Source organism: Penicillium samsonianum, assembly GCF_028829775.1.
Source record: "Penicillium samsonianum strain IBT 33392 chromosome Unknown utg000005l_segment0_segment0, whole genome shotgun sequence".
NCBI lineage: Eukaryota > Fungi > Ascomycota > Eurotiomycetes > Eurotiales > Aspergillaceae > Penicillium > Penicillium samsonianum.
The window spans coordinates 1,801,493-1,822,705 of NW_026643263.1; the positions used below are offsets into that span (position 1 = coordinate 1,801,493).

The 21,213-nt window shown below is 45.6% G+C and overlaps 7 protein-coding genes across 7 annotated transcripts; 4 read left to right on the forward strand and 3 right to left on the reverse strand.

Moving 5' to 3' along the window:
* Positions 1 to 3,302: 3,302 nt before the first annotated feature.
* N7471_009577 (ribonuclease III) lies at positions 3,303 to 4,733 on the reverse strand. Its single transcript, XM_057282296.1, has 2 exons — positions 4,575 to 4,733; positions 3,303 to 4,498 (listed from the first exon to the last, which is right to left on the reverse strand). The coding sequence occupies exons 1-2, from the start codon at positions 4,692 to 4,694 to the stop codon at positions 3,491 to 3,493; spliced, it is 1,128 nt and encodes a 375-aa protein (XP_057133179.1). The 5' UTR covers positions 4,695 to 4,733; the 3' UTR covers positions 3,303 to 3,490.
* Positions 4,734 to 4,921: 188 nt separating this feature from the next.
* Positions 4,922 to 5,413, forward strand: N7471_009578 (mitochondrial 37S ribosomal protein mS33; the record flags this gene model as incomplete). The annotated part of the gene is made up of 4 exons (XM_057282297.1): positions 4,922 to 4,954; positions 5,013 to 5,221; positions 5,276 to 5,325; positions 5,385 to 5,413. 4 exons carry the CDS (start codon positions 4,922 to 4,924, stop codon positions 5,411 to 5,413), a joined length of 321 nt encoding a protein of 106 aa, XP_057133180.1.
* A 540-nt stretch (positions 5,414 to 5,953) lies between these two features.
* On the forward strand, positions 5,954 to 8,000 carry N7471_009579 (U2 snRNP complex subunit CUS1). Its single transcript, XM_057282298.1, has 2 exons — positions 5,954 to 6,165; positions 6,230 to 8,000. The coding sequence occupies exons 1-2, from the start codon at positions 6,109 to 6,111 to the stop codon at positions 7,850 to 7,852; spliced, it is 1,680 nt and encodes a 559-aa protein (XP_057133181.1). The 5' UTR covers positions 5,954 to 6,108; the 3' UTR covers positions 7,853 to 8,000.
* A 2,405-nt stretch (positions 8,001 to 10,405) lies between these two features.
* On the forward strand, positions 10,406 to 11,916 carry N7471_009580 (uncharacterized protein; the record flags this gene model as incomplete). Its single annotated transcript, XM_057282299.1, has 2 exons — positions 10,406 to 10,851; positions 10,878 to 11,916. The coding sequence occupies 2 exons, from the start codon at positions 10,406 to 10,408 to the stop codon at positions 11,914 to 11,916; spliced, it is 1,485 nt and encodes a 494-aa protein (XP_057133182.1).
* A 785-nt stretch (positions 11,917 to 12,701) lies between these two features.
* N7471_009581 (uncharacterized protein) lies at positions 12,702 to 13,646 on the forward strand (the record flags this gene model as incomplete). Its single annotated transcript, XM_057282300.1, has 6 exons — positions 12,702 to 12,723; positions 12,774 to 12,832; positions 12,889 to 12,955; positions 13,015 to 13,220; positions 13,273 to 13,535; positions 13,610 to 13,646. The coding sequence occupies 6 exons, from the start codon at positions 12,702 to 12,704 to the stop codon at positions 13,644 to 13,646; spliced, it is 654 nt and encodes a 217-aa protein (XP_057133183.1).
* A 734-nt stretch (positions 13,647 to 14,380) lies between these two features.
* On the reverse strand, positions 14,381 to 15,871 carry N7471_009582 (integrase zinc binding domain-containing protein; the record flags this gene model as incomplete). Its single annotated transcript, XM_057282301.1, has 5 exons — positions 14,381 to 14,828; positions 14,901 to 15,040; positions 15,110 to 15,155; positions 15,207 to 15,329; positions 15,384 to 15,871. The coding sequence occupies 5 exons, from the start codon at positions 15,869 to 15,871 to the stop codon at positions 14,381 to 14,383; spliced, it is 1,245 nt and encodes a 414-aa protein (XP_057133184.1).
* A 2,021-nt stretch (positions 15,872 to 17,892) lies between these two features.
* On the reverse strand, positions 17,893 to 20,860 carry N7471_009583 (putative cytokinesis regulator (Byr4); the record flags this gene model as incomplete). Its single annotated transcript, XM_057282302.1, has 2 exons — positions 17,893 to 18,413; positions 18,475 to 20,860. The coding sequence occupies 2 exons, from the start codon at positions 20,858 to 20,860 to the stop codon at positions 17,893 to 17,895; spliced, it is 2,907 nt and encodes a 968-aa protein (XP_057133185.1).
* Positions 20,861 to 21,213: the final 353 nt, after the last annotated feature.

A 21,213-nucleotide genomic window follows, 5' to 3' on the forward strand; every position in this document is an offset into this window, starting at 1 on the left:
CATTGTATGGTTATATTTTAATAATGCATTGTTATATTGAATCATTATTTATAATGTTGCTTATTTTATTTAATATGATATAGTAGATAGTTTAGGAGTGCTAAGTTAGTTCGAGGGGGTAAGATAACTAAGATTGTCTATATCTCTATTATAAATAGATAATATTAAATTAGATTACTAGCCTAGCTAAATGAACGACTTATTATTTATTAAAAGTAACTACTTCACTAGTATTTAATTAGTATATATTAACCGGCCCTTACATTTTTTACCAAAATTACAGACCCTCGCATAGCGAGGGTCCGCCATCCATACCGTACATCCCATCCATACCGTACATCCCATCCATACCGTACATCCCATCCATACCGTACATCCCATCCAAACCGTAGATTTTTTCTAAATCCCACCTTTTCACTTTGATCCTAAACCACCCCACCAACCATGCCTAAAAATAATAAAGATATAGAGAATCAGCTTCTTAAAGCTCTCGAATCTCTCACTGAGCAATCTAAACCTAATATCGCGAAGACTACGCGAGAATTCGCGGTTCCTATAAACCGACTACGCCACCGATGGAAAGGGGGAAAATCGCTTTTTTAACGATAACCTAATGGTAGGAAGCTCAATCCTATATAAGAGAAGGCTTTATAGAAATATATTGATTACTTTGACGCGGTCGGAGCGTCGATAAACCGTCGCCAAATCGCTATTACCGCTAATTCAATTCTTGAAGAATCCCACTATAACGAATCTATTCCACTACCAAAAATTGGCGACCACTAGCTATAACGTTTTATAAAACGGCATCCTGAGTACTATATACGACGCTAGCGAGCTCTTAACGTCGAGAGAGCTTCTACACTTGATAAAACTATAGTAGAAAGGTGGTTTTAAGACTATTAACGTGTGGTGACTAAGCATAGTATATACTAATAAGATATCTACAATTTTAACGAAACTAGCTTTCAAATTGGCGTCGGACGCGATCAATTTATTATTACTAGGCACCTAAAAAAGAAGCTATTTAATGGATCTGTCACTAATCGTGAATCTATCACAGTTTTAGAGGCTGTTTCGGCCGATAGTTTTACCTGCCCACCGCTTATAATTCTGAAAGTGCTAAGTAGGCATTACTACGCTAGTTTGACGCTATCAAAGGTGACGAGCATATATCTGTAACTAATACTAGGTATATTAATGATACTCTCGTATATTAGTGGATTCAGCTCTTCCAAGAATGGACAATTAGTCATATAATTAGTGGAAAAAGGCTTGTTTTATATGACCGTTTTAGATCACATTTAACGCGTTAATTCGTTAAATTTTGTGAAAAGAATAATATCATTTTATTCTTCTTACTCTCCCATACCAGCTATATACTATAGCCTCTTAATATTAGGGTGTTTAGCGTGTATAGGCACTAGCATAGTGAGGCTATTAAAGCGGCTACTATAACTAGATATCGCAAATTCTCGAAGGATAAATTCCTATACTCAATTGGCGAAATCAGACGAAAAACCTTCTAGCCGCATACAATTAAGCTTAGATTCAAATTAACTAGCCTCTGGCCTATTAATTCCAAGCTTATTACTAATGAATTAGAGTCGTACAATCTATATTATGATAACCGGCAAGATACTCCGTCAACTAGCTCTCAAAACACCGAATTTAGCACTCTAAAAATAGCTAAGAGAATTCGAAGAATCAGCTATCGTCTTAATTAATACGATCCTACCACTCAGCGTTTCAAAGATAGGCTAGCAAAGCTTGCAAAGGGTGCTAAAGCGTAGGCTATATTAGCTCTCTAGCTACAGCGGGAATTCGATTTAACACAAGCTGTTATAGGTGCTCGCCACGCCCGGTATAATGCTTCTCGACGCTATACGCAGATAACTAGCATTATCAGTTCATCCCAAGTCAAAGAAATGAAGCGAAAAGAATATAAATTGACTAAGAAAGCCGATCAAGAAAAAACGAAGCGGAAGTGGAAGAAGGTGTTGGTCGAAATTAGGAAGCATGGACGAGCGAAAAAACGCAGGGGAAATTGATCTAATTTTGTATACTAGTAGTAAATTGGTTGATTGATTTATTTACGATTTTTAATTAATTAATTTACTACGTGGTGGTATACTAAATGGTAGTCAAAGTAAAATGTATAAAAAAAATCTACGGTTTGGATGGGATGTACGGTATGGATGGCGGACCCTCGCTATGCGAGGGTCTGTAATTTTGGTAAAAAATGTAAGGGCCGGTTATAGGTTTAAGTGGGCTAGACCTAGTAAAACCTAATAATAACCTATTCCTACCCTAATTCTACTATAAAGGATCTTAAAGAAATTTTAACCTAGCTATTTAAGTATACGAAACGAATACTAATACCCTACCTAATAGGTATTAGATAATTATTTAATTAGAAAAGTAATAATAATAATAATATATAATGTATACTATATAATCCTATAGGGAAGTAATCAAACTATCTATATATTAACTAGTAGTGTAAGGTCTTATTCTTATATTTATAAACTCCTCTATTTAAAATATATTTCTATAATTTCGACTATATTAGTAAACCTAAACTATTAAATACCACTATAACTATAATTATCTCTAATTTTTATTAGTAATAAACTAATATCTAGCTAATATAAAATAACATAAGTAAAGGAGATATAGGAGTAGTTCGAAACGTATAGGATTTATATTAAGGATTAGCCTCTATACTTACCTAATTTAAACCTAATTAAACCGGTATAGCGGTAGTTGAAATTAATACTTTTTAGGCTCTTTCTAGAGCTTATTAAAATAGGAAGAAGCCTATATAATTAGTAGTATTTTAAAGAGTGCCTAGTTAAGGCCTAGGAGGCGATTCCGTAGGCGAAGATTAATAGATTAATATTAAGTATAGGGAGAAGTTTAGCAGCGGTACGTAAGGCGAGGGGGTATTATACAAAATATTAAGCAAAAAATCAATTGTGCGGTTATCAATTAGTAATATATATTTTACTAATCCTAATTAGCGTATTATATGGTTGTGTAGAGCTATACAAGGTAGATATATATATTTGATAGGGGTAGCCGAAAAAATGGAGCGGGAAGATACTTTTGACTAGTGTCTGTATATGGTTTATATCAAGACACCACAAAGGATCTTATTCCAACTCATCCTTTCTTTCTTTCTCTTTTACCCCTTATACTCAGTATTTAGTCGAAATGCACTCTTCCGCCTAAAGAACTGGCCGGTAACACCAATAGGGCAATTATATATAGGTCTGTAAAGTGCAAATTGAAATTGATGTGGAAATTGGTATATGAATATGGTAAAAATACAAGTTTTGAATATCATGGATCTACCATGTATTATGTAGGTAGATGTGCATGATAGATCTGGTGCTAATTTCTTCAATGGGAAATGCAATGTCGAGACCTAGTAACTTGGAGAACCCGACCTGATCGATCGCGAGATATGACCAAGGTTTTTTAAGAGTTAAGACTCCCATGATTCCTTTGCTGACATGATCTCAAGAACTAGAGGCGTATTCAGCAAGGCCCTTTTCGCTGCTTCGTCACCTGCAGCTGCTTTACTCAAACCCTGACCGGAACCTAGAAACCTCTTGTCCCATCCCCACCCAGTGAGATATAACGCGACGAAGAAAGTCTGTGTGCCACCCTTCTGCTGAATTGATGGACGCTCCTCAATGTATTCAAGCTTGACATTTTTCCCCATAATCTTCTTAGCAAGAGCCTCCTTGGAGCGTAACTCCCCCTTCTGATGCCCCAAGTTCTTGAGAATCGGCATCCATAAACCTGCTAGCCAATGTTCGGCTACTTCATAGCCGCAAACAGGATCAGATAGTATGACTGCCGCAACGTAGGCTTCGAAGACGTCGCCCTTTGTTTTGGTCCATCGCTTTGATGGGGTATTGTAGTTTGGTGGCACAGAAACCCTGCGGTCGAAACCAAAGTTTTCTGCGAAGCCCGAAAGTGTCTCATTCTTGACAAGAATTTCCCGAATCTGTGATATTCGACCTGCTGGTAAATCTGGAAATCTCTCCCAGACGAGTTTGGTTGCAATGAGCTCAATGTATGCATCGCCTAGAATCTCGAGTCGGTCGTAGGTCGTGTTGTTATTGTTGCTAAGAGCTGGGTGGGTAAAGACAGCAAGTTCCAGCTTGTCATCCATGATCGGTGGGAGCTTAGGGTCACACGATCCACTGACCAACCTGGAACTCTGATCTGAGTGTGATTTTGGGACCTCACCAGCTATCGAAGAATCTCTGGAAGACAATTGATTCTTTGTTTTATGAAATGTGTCATCCAGCCTCGAAATAGCGTCCACAATCTCTGAGTCAGCGCCAGCGAGATCAGAACCGGTTGAAATTTCTCGAACAAGGTGTTGTAGAAGAAGCAGACGAGAATTGTTGCTAGACTTGGCCATGCTGCGACTGACACCAATAGAGAACTTAGTGTCTGATGGCCGAATTGATTGTTGAACCTTCATCCAAATAGATGTTAGCAACTGGCTTGAACTAACGGGGATTCCCTCAGTGGGATGAGAACATGGTATTTACCTTGGGCCGCTTTTGTGAGTTTTGTGTGGCATCTGACCCAAAAACGGATGATGATCTTTTTAGATCTACCATTGGCCTTTTTAAGCCTACTGAATGTGCTACCTCCTTGTCTTGAGGCATGTCAATTGTTGTAGCCCTCGTTCAGTCAGTCCAGTTCTGCTCTTGTGCTTGGGGAGGAATTTCTTTTTTTTTTGAGGCGGTATACTTCGGGAGGTCACATGACTACCGGGCAAACTTCAGTTGGTATCTCCCCAAGTTTGATAACATCTGTCTACCGAGCTGCGGTGAACAGCTGCTTCACCCATTTCTTTTTGCATATGATTCCTTCGAACCTCTGAGAAAGGAAAATGGCGTCAAGTCGGATCTTGGATCTCGTTAAGGTTGAACCACCCTTTTCAATTGCGCTGTGCTGGCATTCACTAATAGGCAATTTTTTAGACCCAATGCCGCATATTCTCTCTTAATTTCAACCCACAACGGCTTCGGCTTGGAAACAAGGTCTTGAGACAGCGCTTGCGTGGGCCAGCACTTGCAGCCTGGTACCCAAAGCAGACAGTGTCTTTCCAAGATCTACAAAACACTTATAAGCCTCTTGGATTGACGACATTTGACGAAGCCGAAGATGACAGAGAAGAAGCTATTCAGATGTGAGAACTGTTCTCCCATATCACATACATGCCTACTAAACATCCCATTTATAGTGCCAAATTGCGAGGGAAGGGTCGACCGAAGAAGAAACGAACCGCTGCAGGTAATTTTCCTCTACACCTAATGGTTCCATACCAGGATCAAAATCTAAAACTCAAACAGAATCGAGGTCCGCAAAGAAGAAGAAATAGACTGTCTGCCTAACCTTACAGGCTTTGCTAAGCTCAACATTGCACCACTCACATCCACACCGGCACATTTTCTATATCCGGATTATCTCAAGATCTGGCTGGGCTAGTGAAATACAGCTTCGCAAAGTTGTTTAGATTTTTTGCTTCAGGTGCAAATTGCCTTGGGATTTCATTTGTTATCTTCGCTGATAGTCTCACCATCCGACACAGCTTGTTTTGTCTCACATTTTGTACAATAATACATTTTTCTTTCTCTTTTCCTTTTTTTTTGGCTCTCATGCCAGTAGTTCATTGGAGCAATACTGAAAATTCTACACAAATAAGTTAGACAAAATACGTATATAACAACGTACATCAGGTAGATCATTGCATGACAAATGACAAAACCTTCCAAGGTTCGCTTCCAAACCCTCGAGGTTGCTCGCATCTAACTACATATCATGTAACTAGGTGTGGCAAAATACAGGCGGTGAAGGCATTGTAGGTGGACGCACGTGATGACATTTGATATCCATATTCGGGTTTTAACCATGTCCGCCCACTCCATTGTCCTTTGACTCCATTGTCCTTTGCTACCTGAATCTATCATTGCACGCACCTGAACCAAGCTGCCAGTGCCCTATCTCTTTCCATTTCTGCAATATTCTCCACCTAGCACCGCGTTCGTTGACCAGCTGCCAAACCTTCCAGCGACCATGAAATTGAGCAAGAACCAGCTCAGAAGAGCCAAGAAAAAGGCCCAGAAAGCCGAGGTAAGGCAGATATATTCTCCAAAGTTTCTCAGCCTGCCTATTTAAAGCTGACACTGATACAAAGACTACGAGCTTTTCCACTGACAATACCATATCACGGGAACTGTCACCTCCGCCAGTGGCTACTGCTCAGGATGCACCGGCTGATACCAACACCGATCTGCTTCCCGAGCCAACCGATCCGCTATGGGAAATGTACAAAGATGTCGCTGGAAAATTTGACGAGACAGTGACCGAAAATTCATTGACGAAGGAGACTGATAAACCCGAGGTTTTCTTTGACGATGGTGATGAAATACCCGACGAAGAGCAAGAGAGCGAGCCCAAGATTTCAAAAAAGAAGCGGAAAGAAATGAACAAGCTATCCGTTGCTGAACTCAAAGCAATGGTACGAAAGCCTGAAATCGTTGAATGGACAGATACATCCGCCCCTGATCCTCGACTCCTCGTTCACATTAAAGCTCATCGCAATGTGGTCCCGGTCCCCTCTCACTGGTCGCTCAAACGAGAGTATCTCTCATCCAAACGGGGAGTGGAGAAGGCGCCATTTGCTCTCCCAAAATTTATACAGGAGACGGGAATATCTGAAATGCGCGACGCCGCTTTAGAGAAGCAGGAACAGTCAAGTTTGAAACAGAAGCAACGGGAAAGAGTGCAGCCAAAGATGGGCAAGTTGGACATTGATTACCAGAAGCTTTACGAGGCATTTTTCCGTTTCCAAACCAAGCCAGAGCTGACTCGCTACGGCGAGATCTACTATGAGGGCAAAGAATACGAGACCAATCTTAAACACCTCCGACCTGGCGAACTGAGCGATGAGTTAAGAGATGCTCTTGGTATGGCCCCAGGAGCCCCTCCCCCGTGGCTCGTCAACCAGCAGCGATATGGTCCCCCGTCTTCCTACCCTGCTTTGAAAGTGCCCGGCCTCAATGCGCCGCCTCCGCCCGGCGCGTCGTGGGGCTACCATCCTGGAGGGTATGGAAAGCCACCTGTCGATGAACACAACCGCCCATTATTCGGAGGCGATATCTTCGGCGTTTTACAACCCCAACAACATGCCCAACAAGGAGAGCCGATTGAAAAGGATCTTTGGGGAGAATTGCATGAATCAGAAGAGTCAGAAGAGGAGAGTGAGGCTGAGGAGGAAGATGATGAACAGGAAGAAGAAAGCGACGAAGATGGCGTGGGTGCAGGTGCTCATTCGCCCAGTGATATGGAAACCCCAAGTGGAATAGATTCAGCAGTACCATCTGAATTTGTTGGCGCTGAGAATGTTTCTGGGGAGTTTGATGTGCGCAAACACCATCGTGGTACTGACACAGAGGAATCCATTCACCCTCGGAGTGCTCATCAAGTCATTCCTGAGAGGCAAACGAACGTGGAAGGCTTTTTCGGGGGTGATAGGGCCTACGATCTCAGCGGATCAACAGGCAAGCCTCCTGTTCTTGGTGCAGATGACCAAAGCCGGAAACGCAAGAAGCCGGGGGATGTTGAAGTGTCTGTTAACCTGGATGCAATTCAATCCGGCGATGGTCTCAGCAAAGAGAACCTCCAGAGCATGTACGAGTCACAGAGGCAGCAGCAGAATCCACCGAACTGGGGGTTCCAGGAGGACTTGAGTGACATGATTGCACAGGAGCACCGCAAAAGATTCCGAAAGGAAGAGGAGAGACGAGGGAAGCATTAAAGATGCTCAATGTATTTTTCTATTTTCTATTTTCTGGGTTTCCCGTGCGTGCTTCTTTCATGATGAGCATTGGAGTTTGGCTGCTTTGATGTACACTCATAGGTTGCAAGAAAACTCTCTGGGCTGTAATGTATGGTTATGTTTGAAGAATCAAGTTTATTGAATAATCCATGAAACTTCAAGGGATGTACTCCGTAGATTTGTCCGTATAAATCTTCCAAATCAGCATATATTGGATCTTGTCTTGCCGCACAGTACTATACCCGGTCCTTGCCAAGTAACCCTACCCCCTTCGGGTGTTGGGTTACCACACCGTAATGTAAACTCTTGCTCAATGTAAATTTTAAAGAACGCATGAAATATTTTTGCATTTTTCTCAACGTACAACGCCTATAAAAATCTAAAAAAATCCTAGCAAATACTCAAATAGTAGATATATCATCCATTGGTGGAATCCATGGAATAAAACGGGGTGCTGGGGTTGGTGTATCCTCCGTAGTTAATGGCTTCGAAATCCGCTTTTTCAACCGCCTCTCTTCTTGCACCTACTCTTTCGATTCTCGCGCCCGGATAATTCGATTGGCATCACCAGTAGTAAGGGGGCCCCCTAGGTTGATCTGGCGCTTGGTAATACGGGCATCTCGGTGGACTTTATGGCGTAACAGGGTGGTATTGTCCTTAGCAAGCTACGTAGCTAGCTCCGCTGAAATTCGCGCACTCCGGCATAGTAGCTTTGCTCGGTGCTGAATAGATGCATAAAGCTCGCTATCTAGCAATTCGATATCTGCCTCCAATTTACGCGTACTCTCGTTTGTACGAGAGATTCCACGGGGTGGTGAATTGGTAATAGAGCTAGGAAAATCAACCTCTGATCCGTCGTCTTCACTAAAGACAACTAGATCATCCCCGTAATCTATAACTTTTTCAAGCGGATTAAGCACCTTTTCATAGTTAAATGGGGAAATGCCACAATTAGCAAATCCCGACTTAATTACTCGGGTGGTGAGAGCATTACGAATAGATATAATTTCTCGAAAAAAATCCGCTTTTCGGTCCACCGATCCACCCCATTGAATAATAGCGTTATTATTAGACTGGTAGCAATGCTTTAAAGCAAGAAAAGGCTTGCTATCTAGCGGCTAGCAGATATACGTCGTATAGGGTATAAAGCAATAGGGGATAATGCTATTCTCCGCTATAAAATTGATGAATTCTAGAGTACGGTGGGATCCATGGTTATCTATTAATAAAAGGCGTTTACTACCCCGAGTAGTACGATCCTTAGTTGCTAGATAAAAAGCGCGAAGCTATTGAACTACAGTTTGATCTATAGTATACCTATATGGTGTAGTTACTAGGGTATAATCCTCCGGAAGGTTGGTATCTTTATACCAATTCTCTATATGGAATTTACCCCTAACTAGGAACTAAGGTGCCATCTTCCAGCCATCGGCAGCAATATATTCAATGCCGGTAATACCCTTAGCAATACCTCCATTTAGTGAAAATAGAGTCTGGCTTTTTGAAACGACTTTTTAAGGCTTTCCTTAGCCAATTTGGAAGCCAGTTTCGTCGAAGTTGTAGATATCCCGCTGGCTTAATTTGTTGCTTTCGATATACTGGCTTAAGCGCTGGTACTAAGTAGTAAGATAGCCAATATTTTCAGCCTCCATTCTCTTCTTTTCCTTTGGTTTTTGTTTTATAAACTGAAGGTTATAGGTAGGTGGGATACGTTTTAAAAACCGGTATACCCAGTTTTTATCAACCGGCGGACGCGACGTGTTTTCTTCCGCATTGGCGCGTTGAATCATTGAATTAGCGCACCCTTCTACCATTCTAGCAGTTGGTGGAGAGCAAGCATCATCTAATATAGTGATCCAGCTAATTAGGGCTTGCTCTTGATCCGGATTTAATGTCGAATTGGTAGGACGGCGCGTCGAACGAGATCCCCGACCGTGAACCCGGTTATACAACAGATTGTAAGGAACGCCGAATTCTCGCGCCAATGGGGCTATTTTTGGTTTTTTTCGAGCATGCCATGCAGAGAGAGCGTTTGCAAGGGTATTCTCCAAATCTGGGTTTTTTTCCGGCATGTTGGTAGGATGTAAAATGGTAGTAAAAATGGTGGGTGGTGTAAAATTTACATTGAGCAAGAGTTTACATTACGGTGTGGTAACCCAACACCCGAAGGGGGTAGGGTTACTTGGCAAGGACCGGGTACATATGTACTTTGTATATCGCGGCCTACAGTCACGGGAATGTATTCCTAAAAGGGTTTAGCTCACTACTCTCATCTACCGCGTTTCGACCCTTCAATTCCTTGCACTTTGATCTACTTTCACCCTCTCTCCCTAGGAGACGGAGAAGTAGCACTGGGTAGCTGTGTGTTCCTGTGCTCTGCCTTCTATTTCTACCCAAGAGTACTTTGTACTTCACCCCATCTCCTCTCATATCCATATTCTCTGTGCCGTAATGGACTGGGATCGCAGAAGGTTTGTAGGCGCATCGAAATATTTGAAAGGAAGAAAGTTTCTAAATATTTCCCTAGATTTGATGAACGAAGAGGCGGAGAAAGTTATCGTCCAGCCGAGAGAAACGGTCGTTCCCCTTCTCGGGGGTATGAAATTCGTCACCGTCGTTCGCCACCACGAACCCGAAGCCCTCCTCGACCACGAGCCGACACGTGGGTACCGTCATCAAATAGAGGGTATGGGCGCCTACGAAGTCGGTCACCACCACCATACCGGCGCCGTTCACGTACTCCTCCGGGGAGAAACTTTGGTCCACCTCCCTATGAAAGACGACGATCCCCACCAAGAAGATTCTCGCCCAGAAGAGATGAAAGGGTCAGATCACCGCCCCAAAAATGGCGCTCGAAATCGCCCTACAGTGATGGCAGATCACGCAACGCATCCCGTGCTCGCAACAGCCCAAGACGAATACGCGATACAACTCCCAGCAGCCAAGCCTTCCGACCCGCGAGACGAGATGGCCCTGCTGTCTTGAATATTGACAAACCCCCCAGAGCTTCCTCGCCGAGAATACAGCCAGAAGTGGCGTTGCCACAGAGTCCAATTCATGCCTCACATCGAGGCCATCCTCGTGATGCGGCGAAACGAGATCGGACTTTGTCGCCATCAAGACATGTTTCACCTACACAAGCCTTGGCCTCACAACCCACCCTGATATCTCGACGTTCATCGCCAGTTGTAGAAAAGCCCGTTGTGGTTTCCCACAGAGCTCGTAGTCGGTCGCCGATTCGCTCTCCGGTACTCTTCCAAAGTTCGTCCAAACCCCCAGGTCGATCTCCTTACCGGGATCAGATCTACGATACGGAGCAACAGCGGCCAGATCATGAGGACCGAATATCGGTTGGCAATCATTCGCCTTTTTCGATTCCAGAGAGAGCACATTTGGAACCGCAGACAAGCGGGAGCAGGGTTGGTGGCAACATCCCAACTCAACCGAAAAACCACAGTGCAAGCCCACTTCCGCTGCCGCCATCAGGACCTTATCAGGGACCGAGGCCGCCATCTAATCAGCATCGCGGTCCTCCGCATGTCTCTTTACTATCAGCGCCGACTCGTCCTCGCCGCGGACCTGGCCCACGTGAGGCTTGGACGGGGTCTCCGACGGTACGCCGCGGGCCTGTTGCACCTTCGCAAACCCCACCAGCAGGTCCTCGCGCTTCTTTTTCATCTCCCGTACCAGGTGGCAGTTACCGACATCCGACTTCCCGGCAACCCAGCACTCCATCTGTAACTCAACCATTAGCTCAGAGGGGGATCAACCATCTTGCGGGGCTATGTACTATCATACCGGAAGGTCGGAGTCTTCCGTCGCTTCTAGATCCTGCCGTGGAGAAGCGATTGGCTCAGCTTGATGTCGACAAAGAAAAACTCCTCGAGCAGATCGCGGAGACACAGAGGTCTAAGCGAGCAGAACTTCGAGACTGGAATCGACTCGATCGCGAAAGCTCAATATGCGCTCTTAAGAGCGAGCTAGCTGAAGGCCATCTCCAGCGAATGGCCGATGAGAGCATTGGGGGCGGAAACTTGTTCTAGTGAGGCAAATGTACATGTTTGTCCTACAATGGCAATTGATCTCGGCGTTATATCTGGTCATGTGTCTGGTTATGTCAAGGTATTGGGCAGGTCTAGGTAGCGATTATGATTGTTTTCTTCCAAGGTTGTATCAATATGATGATTTGACGACATTATGCATTCCGGGGACGTATAAATACGTAGGGAAATATTCAATGTTGTGCTTTTAGTTGTATTGAGTACATACAAAGTAGATTATCTCTAGAATAGATGCAATCTTTATGATTCAATGTACACATGTATAGAAGTCACATGCCTGAGATTTAATGCAAGGTGCCTACTAGTAGGGGATCTTGTAGATGATTCAAAGTTGTTATACAGATAATTTACTTCTCGGAAAAGTACTACGTATTTTCGGTTTGTATAATACGCATATTCAATACTTTGCAAAAAGGTAGTTCTAGGTACATACCATATACGTTCATAGGCCATTCCATAACTATAGTACTCTTACTAGCACAATTTAAGGTATGTACATATGCACTACTAGTAGTATGTATGGATGTATGGGTGTATGTACGTGTACGGTACATATTGTGTACGGTACAAGTACTCAGTGTACCTGATCTGCAAGTAATTTAAGGTCCCCTTCCTTTTTTTTTGCCTTCGTGTCAACAACTCAGCTGTTTTGGTCTAAACTCCTACCAATTCTCAACATTTGAAACTTGTCCCTTCCCTCTCCTATCCTCCTTTTCTCTCTCTCCTGGCTTAGGTCACTATTCACACTGAAATCCGTCTCCGGCATAATGAATATCTTCAGGTTATTAGGTACATAAAACCAATGGAAACCAACGCGATATACTAACGCTCAATCGCAGCCGACTTCTCCCATCTGGCGTCGATCTTCATGCTTCTACAGAAGATGAAGACGTCAAGTGTATGTTCTCCTGTCCATACAGCCACATATGACTTGCAACTGATGGCAGATCGCAGAGTTGTTCCGGGTTGTCGTTCAAATCGCAGGTGCTATACCTTCTGGTTTTTGTCACTCGCTATCTCGGTAGGTTTCGACGTCAGCGTCGGCTTTGTGTTCATCACAATCGCTCATGCGCCTTCTAGATCTTTTCTGGACGTTCACCGACTCCCTGTACCTCACCACGTTCAAGCTACTGTTTATCGGTTCCTCGGCCTACGTCATCTACCTCATGCTCAACGACTACAAACCCACACATGACCCCAACATCGATACTTTCAAGGTTCAATACCTCCTCGGAATTAGCGCGGTGCTTGCGATTCTCTTTCCACGCGATTATCGCATCTCCGAGGTTGGCTTCACCCCGTCTATGGTGTGGAAAGATCGGGACTAACGTCATGTAGATACTCTGGACTTTTTCCATCTGGTTGGAGTCGGTTGCCATATTGCCACAACTATTCATGCTGCAACGAACCGGGGAGGCAGACACAATCACCACCCACTATCTGTTTGCTCTGGGACTCTATAGGGCACTCTACATCCCGAACTGGGTCTTCCGTTATTTCACCGAAGCCTCCTTCCAACGTTCCTTCCAGCCTGTGACCATTATCGCTGGAATCATCCAAACGTTACTTTACTCCGATTTCTTTTACATTTACTACAATAAGTAAGCCCAATCGGCTCCAAAAAAAAAGGCAGATGTATGGTGTGGACACTGACTTTCGCGCTTTTTTCTCCCAGGGTTTTGAAGGGCAAGAAGTTCTCGCTTCCTGTTTAGAATCCTTTCCACTTTTTGAATGAGTTCAGGAATTGATGATATCCTGGATCTTTTAAAGCTTCCGAGATGGAATTTTGAATCTGATGCATTCGTTCCTTTTATATTTGCCTTGGAACACCGTGATCGCCTATCTCACAAGTACCAGGTGCCTTGAACCCATGCATCACCCCCTCAAGCCCCGACGCCGGGAGTTGCTATGAATTAATGTTTCCATGTCGCCAATCTGTATGCATTTAGGAATGGTCACATGAGGCTCAAATAAACCCGCAATTGACCCAACACCGAATATCGAATACGATTACGGACTATGTGCATATCTGATTGTTGTATTCTATAGTGCCGATCAGAAAAGGGAAATCCTTGATTTTTGTCGAAATTTTTGTACTTTTGGGTTCATTGGTCTACCATTCAAACGTAGCCTATGTTGTATAATGCAAGATTCAAGATTCAATTATTGAATTATTCAGAGTATTTTTCGGGGGTTTTTTTTTCATGTTCTTTCCGTTTTTATTCAAATTCCTCCCTTCTCTTAGTACACCCAAAACCCCATAACGGATGGGAAATCAGCTTCTCGCCCTGTTCCCTGTTCGTGTATGTTACCCATCAGGCTTGGGGTTGACAAGGAAGCATAAAATGATCTAGAGGCTCCTGGCAAGGTATACTTTTGGAGAGCACACAGTGTACTCCGGTAATATCAAAAAGCAACATCCACACAAGTCGACCAGAAAAGACAATCAAAACTCTCGCTGAGGCGCAGCCCCATGTGTCGGGACATATCCCGTTGTATAGCTCAATTGGGACGGAGGGATGGATAAATCGGTCGAGAAGGGGTCCAAGGTGCCAGCAATTGAGTGTGAAAGATTGCCCATGGGACCCTGGAACGACCGAACTCCGTTGCCTAGATTTGAGCGGCTTTGCACATTTTGATGACTATCCAGCCAGCCACCGTGACCGTGTAAATGACCAAAGTAGTCTGCTTGCGTCCTGTCAAGGGGGATTTGACCACCAAACGTCGATTCTCGTCGCGAAATTGGCGGCGATGGGAGTTTGGGGGATCGAGAGACCATTTCCAGTCTGGGGGAGCTTCTTCGCGAATTAGGCGGCGTCAAGCGTGATCCCCCACGGCGCACCTGACAGGTCGGACAGATCTTAACGAACCGGGAGATTAGTTCCTTGGGAACCCTAATGAGACGGTTAGTGGCTATATATTAAACATGCCATATACGTATATAAATATGACTCGGATTTGCCCACCATGAATAGATCCGCCGGACCTGAGCAGATGTCTTATCTCGGCCACCATGCTGGCATTGCTGGTGGGCCTTGGTGAGAATTTTGAACAATTTTTCCCGAATTGCAACCGGCTTTCCCTCGTGACAGATCATCTTCCTATGCTTTATATCGTAACAAATCACCCTATCAGCATTGATTAAATCATATCCGTTGGGACAAGCCAGGCTTACATCCGATCCCACAGCTTGGAGCTTGAACATCTTTTTGACCCAAAACCTGATTTGTTTAGCAAGGCAGGCAATTGATTGAATCAAAGAGATCCCATACCGAAACTGAGCCGACTCCACCGCCGTGTCTTTAGGGTCAATTAACACAGTTCTAATGTTACCCGCTCTTTTGGCATAGATCAACGCTTTATCTTGCTTCTTGATGGACAGGTCCTCAACGTAGCTAAATGATGAGATATTAGCCTTAGGTCTATCTGGTTCATCACGGATTACTCACTTCTGCATCAGTTGATCAAACTCCTTTACATCAGGGAAGCCGCTAAGTGCGGGCACTACAGCCTCTGACAGCAATGTAGCCTCGTTGTGAGACTCCTGGCTTTCAATCTCTGTTTCACCCAGCGGATCGCGGGACAGATACCTTGGCCCTTGAAGGTAGCGTGATTGGGACATGAACTGCGGCGGATGGTGTAGTCTGGGGTCATCTGGGGTGGTCATCGATGGAACCGAATGTTCCGAGGTATATTGCAAATGCTGCAACCCTGGAGACAGACTCGACTGTGGGCCATAGGGCTGCCCAAACTGAGACCCGTATGGGTTGAAGGAATGCTGAGGGAAATGATATGCTCCAGATCCATGTGTGTTGAAGTCATGGCCTTCTTGCTTGAAGTCATGACTCTCTGCCTGACCGTACGAGCCAGGCACTGCCATTTGGTGATTCATGAGATACGCATCATTCCCTTCGTTGCGCCTTGCAAAGCTGCTCATAATTGATATCTGAGTTGGAATGTCACTTGATTATTGTTCAGCTCACGTCGATCTGTTTCAAACAGAGAGAAGAAGAAGAAGAGAGGGGAAAAAAAAGATGTATAGAAAAAAAAAAAAAAAAAGGGCAAGTATACAGCGAGTCTCCGAGGAAGGTAATGATAATAATGAAACGACGACTGGGCTAACTTGTTTGCATATAGTGAAGAATTGCCACAGTACCCAGGTACACCACAAGTATCACAAAAGAATTGAACTGTGTCTAGAAGATCACAGTGAGTGGGATATAGAAAGAGAGAAGGAATAATTCACAGAAAGCCCATCTGGAAACGGGGTAGCAATTCTATTAAAAAGACCCCAGATGGACAAACAGTGCAGGACTGACATGGCTGATGCCCAAGATGAAGTGCACGAGACCATGTTGCGACAGAGCAGAGACAACAGAGGGCATCCCTGGAAGACGAACAGCAAATATTCCACAGAGAAAAAGAAATGATGGAGCCAGGCGAGTCGAACAGAGCTCTGTAAGGTACGGAAGCATAGGTATTACCAAAGCTTGCAGGGAAGATAGCGGCATGGGTCTAACGTAAAAAAAGAAAAGAAAAGCAGCGAGAAAGGACTGGGGTTCGTGGTCAATTCTTTCCGACCCGCCGAAGAGGTAAAAAAAAGTGGAAGCAGGCTGATACGACAGCGCACAGAAGCAATGGTGATACGGATTCCTGCCTTTCCTGCCTTTCCTGCCTTTTTCCTTTGCCTTTCGATGCCCTAAGGTCAATCAGCGCCACCATTTGCCTCAAGAAGCCACGTTGAGGACATGGGAGATATGGGAGTGGACAGGGCTATTCGAGGCACCCTATCGGAGAGAGTAATGACTTTTGGGGGGAAACCCATTCGGCTCTCCTGATTTGACCGAAGTACAGCGGGGGGCGAAATCATCATCTCCCCGAATTTTTTTCCTATACTTAGACCTGCGGAACAACTCTACTCCCGTATGGGATCCCGACTCGAATCAGGAAAGGGGGGAAACTCTCTCTTTGTCTCTGTACGTTTGCTTCACGGTCAAACAAAGTCGGCAGGAGATTCCCCGGGCAAAAAGGGAGTTGTCCATGCAAGTAGCCGTGCAAATTGGTAAGGAACATGGATTTGGGAATCCCCACTCCTCTGGGGAGTTCTGCATCCTCAAGCTCCTCCCCGTTGGGCTCATCCGGTAAGAGGGGGAAGAAAAGATAGAGAGAACGGGGGGTCGTCAATAGAGTGTCGATGTATGAACTGCTCTGGAGCAATTGAGATGAATCCCTCGAGATTTGAAGTCTGGCCATCCTTGTCAATATTGTACTGTGTCTGGGCCATGCTGTCCCACATATAATATATTTTTATTTATTTCCCAGATGGGCAGAAATGCAAGTGAGCATCCGAGAAGATGTTTCGATTTGACGTGGCATTTACATATGCCAAGACTGGGACTTTTGCAGGGTGTCAAGGGTGTCAAGGTTGTCAGAAGGAAAAAAAGAAAGGATGAAGTACAGGGGAAGTACCCGGGACGACAGGATGACATACGTTTGGCTGAAAGGTGAGACACCTCGGACTTCAAGGTTCGGACCCTCGCAGATTTACACTTGCAGTCCAAAAACATATCTGGTGTTACATATTCTATTCTGCTGCTTCCCGATTTCTTTGTTTTTTTGTTTTTCTTTGGCTTTTTTACTTTCTTTCATCCCCGAGTCCGATATTCTCTAATAGTATAGACAGTTCAGAAGGACAATGGCCCAAAAAACATATTAAACACTGTGTACTCAAACAAAAGATATAGTTACATAGCATTCTGCCCCCCTTGGTCAGATATGCTTAGGAAAACAAAACAAAAAAAAGGAGACCATAAATTCATGATAGCCGAATCATCACGGCCAATGGGTCTTCACGTCGTAAGTTCGTGGGGATGTTGGATTAGTACAATGTACACATGCGGGTAAAAGAAGGCGACCCCTGTCCGGGAAAGTTGGATATGCAGACGTCAAATCTTGCTTCTATGCCGATCCCCGGTCAAAGGCCACTAAATCGCGGATGATCCATTTCCAATGATTTTCGTGGTCGCCTCGATCAAATACCCATTTGTCAACCTTGCGTCTCCACTTGTCTTCCTCAGCCCGCTGTCGTCGGATGAATTCTGGGCCGACATCAAATTCCTCTGTCATAGGTCCTTCATCTGAGGATTCATCAGCACTTGCATCGTCCCCAACTGCTGGGAATTGATCCTCAATCGCTCCAGAATTTCGTCCAACGGTGCTGGTGATTTTGTCATCCAAGTCGTCCAGGCCGGCAAACACGTCGTCTTCGTCGGCTCCAACAGACGCCCTGAGCCAACACATACGATGTGGATCGAACACCATTCCACCAACGGTCTGGACATTCTGCATCGCCCCAACGTTGGTGATGAGAGCCGGGGCAGGTTTGGGTGATTTGGGAGCAGTGGCATCAAATTCCTGAACCAGATTTTCGTTTCCTTCCCACCGGAAAATGGTAGGATTGTAACGCATACCCCTCACGGCTGAAAAACGGTTAATAAGATTGGGCAAATCATGTAAATAGAGATTGGAGGTCTTGCTTACATTTGGCATCCTGCACCCCAGATCCCATGGGTTTGATCAAGTGTGGCTTGGACGTTGATTTGGCATTCGGTTTACCTTTCCGGCTTCTGATCGTTGTAGAGGCCGGAGGAATCCTTGAGATAGGTTGGGACTTCCAGTTGGAGTTGAACGCCGAAAGAGGATTCGGTTCACGGCCTTTCGAGTTAATAGCCATGGATGCAATGCGTTGTTCCCTTGCATTTCTAGATGCATTGGTATCTCGCGCAAACCTAGGTGTCGGACTGCGCAATTTGGAAGTTGATGGGGACGTTAAAGATTGAGTAGGTGATTCATCATGTGGGGGATCAATCCGGCTCTGGCTGAGTCTGGCGCGGACCGACCTTGGAGCACCTCGACCGGTGGGGGTTTTGACGAACTTGCTCTCTGCGAAGACCGATGTAGATAGGTCATCAAACGATTCCAACTCTGTTCCATCCCCGAAATTGCGTCTTTTAGTGGGTCGTGTGATTGTACGTTTTGTAGAGGAACCGAGAGAGTCCGCGCTTGTGTCGCCAAACCCAGCACGGAACGGCTCATTGCGAGTTGGTCGGGAGAGTCGAGAGACTGTGCCCTGCGGACTAAGAAGCCCACCAGAGCTACCCGAATTTGTGCGACGTGACGAGCGATACCCTTTGACACTAGCATGGTGTGATTGGGATTCCGACACGCCAGCCGGCATAAATGGCACCTGTGGCCTGCGACCCAGCGACCTCGCATCAGTTGCGGGGAGATCCACCGGTGTTTTAGGTCTGGCAGAGGGAAGGCGGACTGGACGATCCACCGGTGGTCGCTGGGAAGCGGTCATTGAAGCGGTCGAGCTTAAGCCACGAATCGATGGCAGGGATCGCTTGGTCTTCAAACGCCTAACTGAAGGGTTGCCCTCGCCGGCCTGAGCAATGTCCCGGGAATTGCGAGACCCGAGAAGCCGTCGACCAGAGAGTGCAGGAGTCGGGGATGTGGGATTGGCGCTAGGAGCCGGGAGACTTGAAGTTGACGAGTGAGACGAATGCCCTAGACGCGATTGTGATGTTCGAAATTTGGAAAGAGGCGCACCACTTTCTGACACAGTTTCAAGGTGGGTTGAATGGGTCCGATCATGGCCAGACAAGCGTGGGATGCGAGTTCGTGGAGATCCTGTCGCACTGGTGAAGGTGAGTGTTGTTGCAGATCGACGGGTCGGGCTGGATGGCCGTTCTGTCTTGCACTTTATGTTGGGATTCAGAGCGGGTTTTCCAAAGGAGAAAGCCTTCTCGTTGTCGATATCAATGCCAGAAAAGAAGTCGTCAGCGTCAGAAGGAATACGATCCACCTGACTCTCTTCCGCTTCAACATTCTCAGCTTGGGCAGTCTGTCGTTTCTGCAGAGAAGCACTGAAATCAAGGGGGCCTTCGGGAATGACGATACCGTCGAGGCCATCGTCTTCACTTTCCGCGGTGAGACAGCTTGAAACGCTGGGGCTGGCGATAGAGATAGAGGAACTGGGAACTGAACGACCATCCCTTGTGGTACCACCAACTCGTACACCGATACTTCCTTCAGACCACTCAAGATCAAAGTCCTCCAAAGTGGGACTGGAAACGTAGAAATTCGCTTTTCGATGGGATAATTCAAGAGGCTGATGATTGGCAGGAAGTTCAAAATCCTGGTTGAAGTCGTCGTCTGCTTCCTGTTCAATACTGAAGCCGCTGCCAACATTGCGAATGCTCAATTCTTTTGGAGATCGAGGAGTTGGGGCTTTGAGGGTTGGGATATCTCGGGTTTCCAGACTATCGTTGTCGTCATGGAAGGCGTCAAATGGTCCCAAGGTAGATTGCAAATGTGTTGGGAATTCGTCATCCCAAGATGGCGAGGCCGTGGATTTCACTGGACTGGTAGCAGCGGAGCTCAAATGTCGAAGGGAGTCAGGAAACATGGTTTCCCGAGGAGTTTTGAGCTGTAACAGGGTTTCAGGACCCGGGAGCTCAACGTCTTCTGACCAGTCATCAACAAAAGTTTTTTTGGTCTTTCGAGTTGACAAGCGCTTGATCGTGCCTCCAATAAGAGCTGACTTGGGGATATCTGGAGGAATGGGAATGCCCGCAGTCTTGGCCGAAGCAATGGCATCTTCTTTTGCAAATTCATCGTTGTCATATAGCGGTACCTGCCAGTCTTCGTCGCCCGCATTGGAGTCAATATCTGAGCGAGCAGAGCGTCGAGAGGAGATAGAATCTCGGTGCCCTGAGGGCCGAAATGACGAGTTTGTTACGGACCCCGCGCTGGATGCGGTGCGAAAGTGAATATCCTCGTTGAACTGCAAGTCGTCGTCATCGTCCCAGCATTCAATCGACTCGTCGGTACCCGGTCGTAGGTGGATTGGTAAAGATTCCATGATCGGCGAAGCGAATTGGCTGAAGGCGTACAGAGAACACGGGGGTCATGGGATGATTACAGGCGTCCGGAAGCGGTTGTGATTAGGTGGCAGACTCAGTGCTTTGCGACACTGGTGATGATTCAGGGGGTGCGAACATGAGCGTCATTCCGTGTCGGTTGGTAGGGACGAAAGATAGGAGCAAGTGAGAGGCACGGCGGTTTCACTGTTGATCGTAGCGTGACAAGTGAGCTCGGATATCTCAAGGCGGGTGGTTGGAGGAATCAGCTCGATAAAGGCCGGCCTTGCTCTAGAGCCGATTTCGCCGAATAAGACCAAGCGGGTTCACTAGGCGACCTGATAAATGCTAGGTC

Bases quoted from the DNA above. Each gene is read 5' to 3' on its own strand.
- N7471_009579 (XM_057282298.1), top strand. From the start codon at position 6,109: ATGAAATTGAGCAAGAACCAGCTCAGAAGAGCCAAGAAAAAGGCCCAG. The intron at 6,166-6,229 runs GTAAGGCAGATA...ACTGATACAAAG, and splicing joins AAAAGGCCCAGAAAGCCGAG to ACTACGAGCTTTTCCACTGA.
- N7471_009577 (XM_057282296.1), bottom strand. From the start codon at position 4,694: ATGCCTCAAGACAAGGAGGTAGCACATTCAGTAGGCTTAAAAAGGCCA. The intron at 4,499-4,574 runs GTAAATACCATG...ATTTGGATGAAG, and splicing joins ACTCACAAAAGCGGCCCAAG to GTTCAACAATCAATTCGGCC.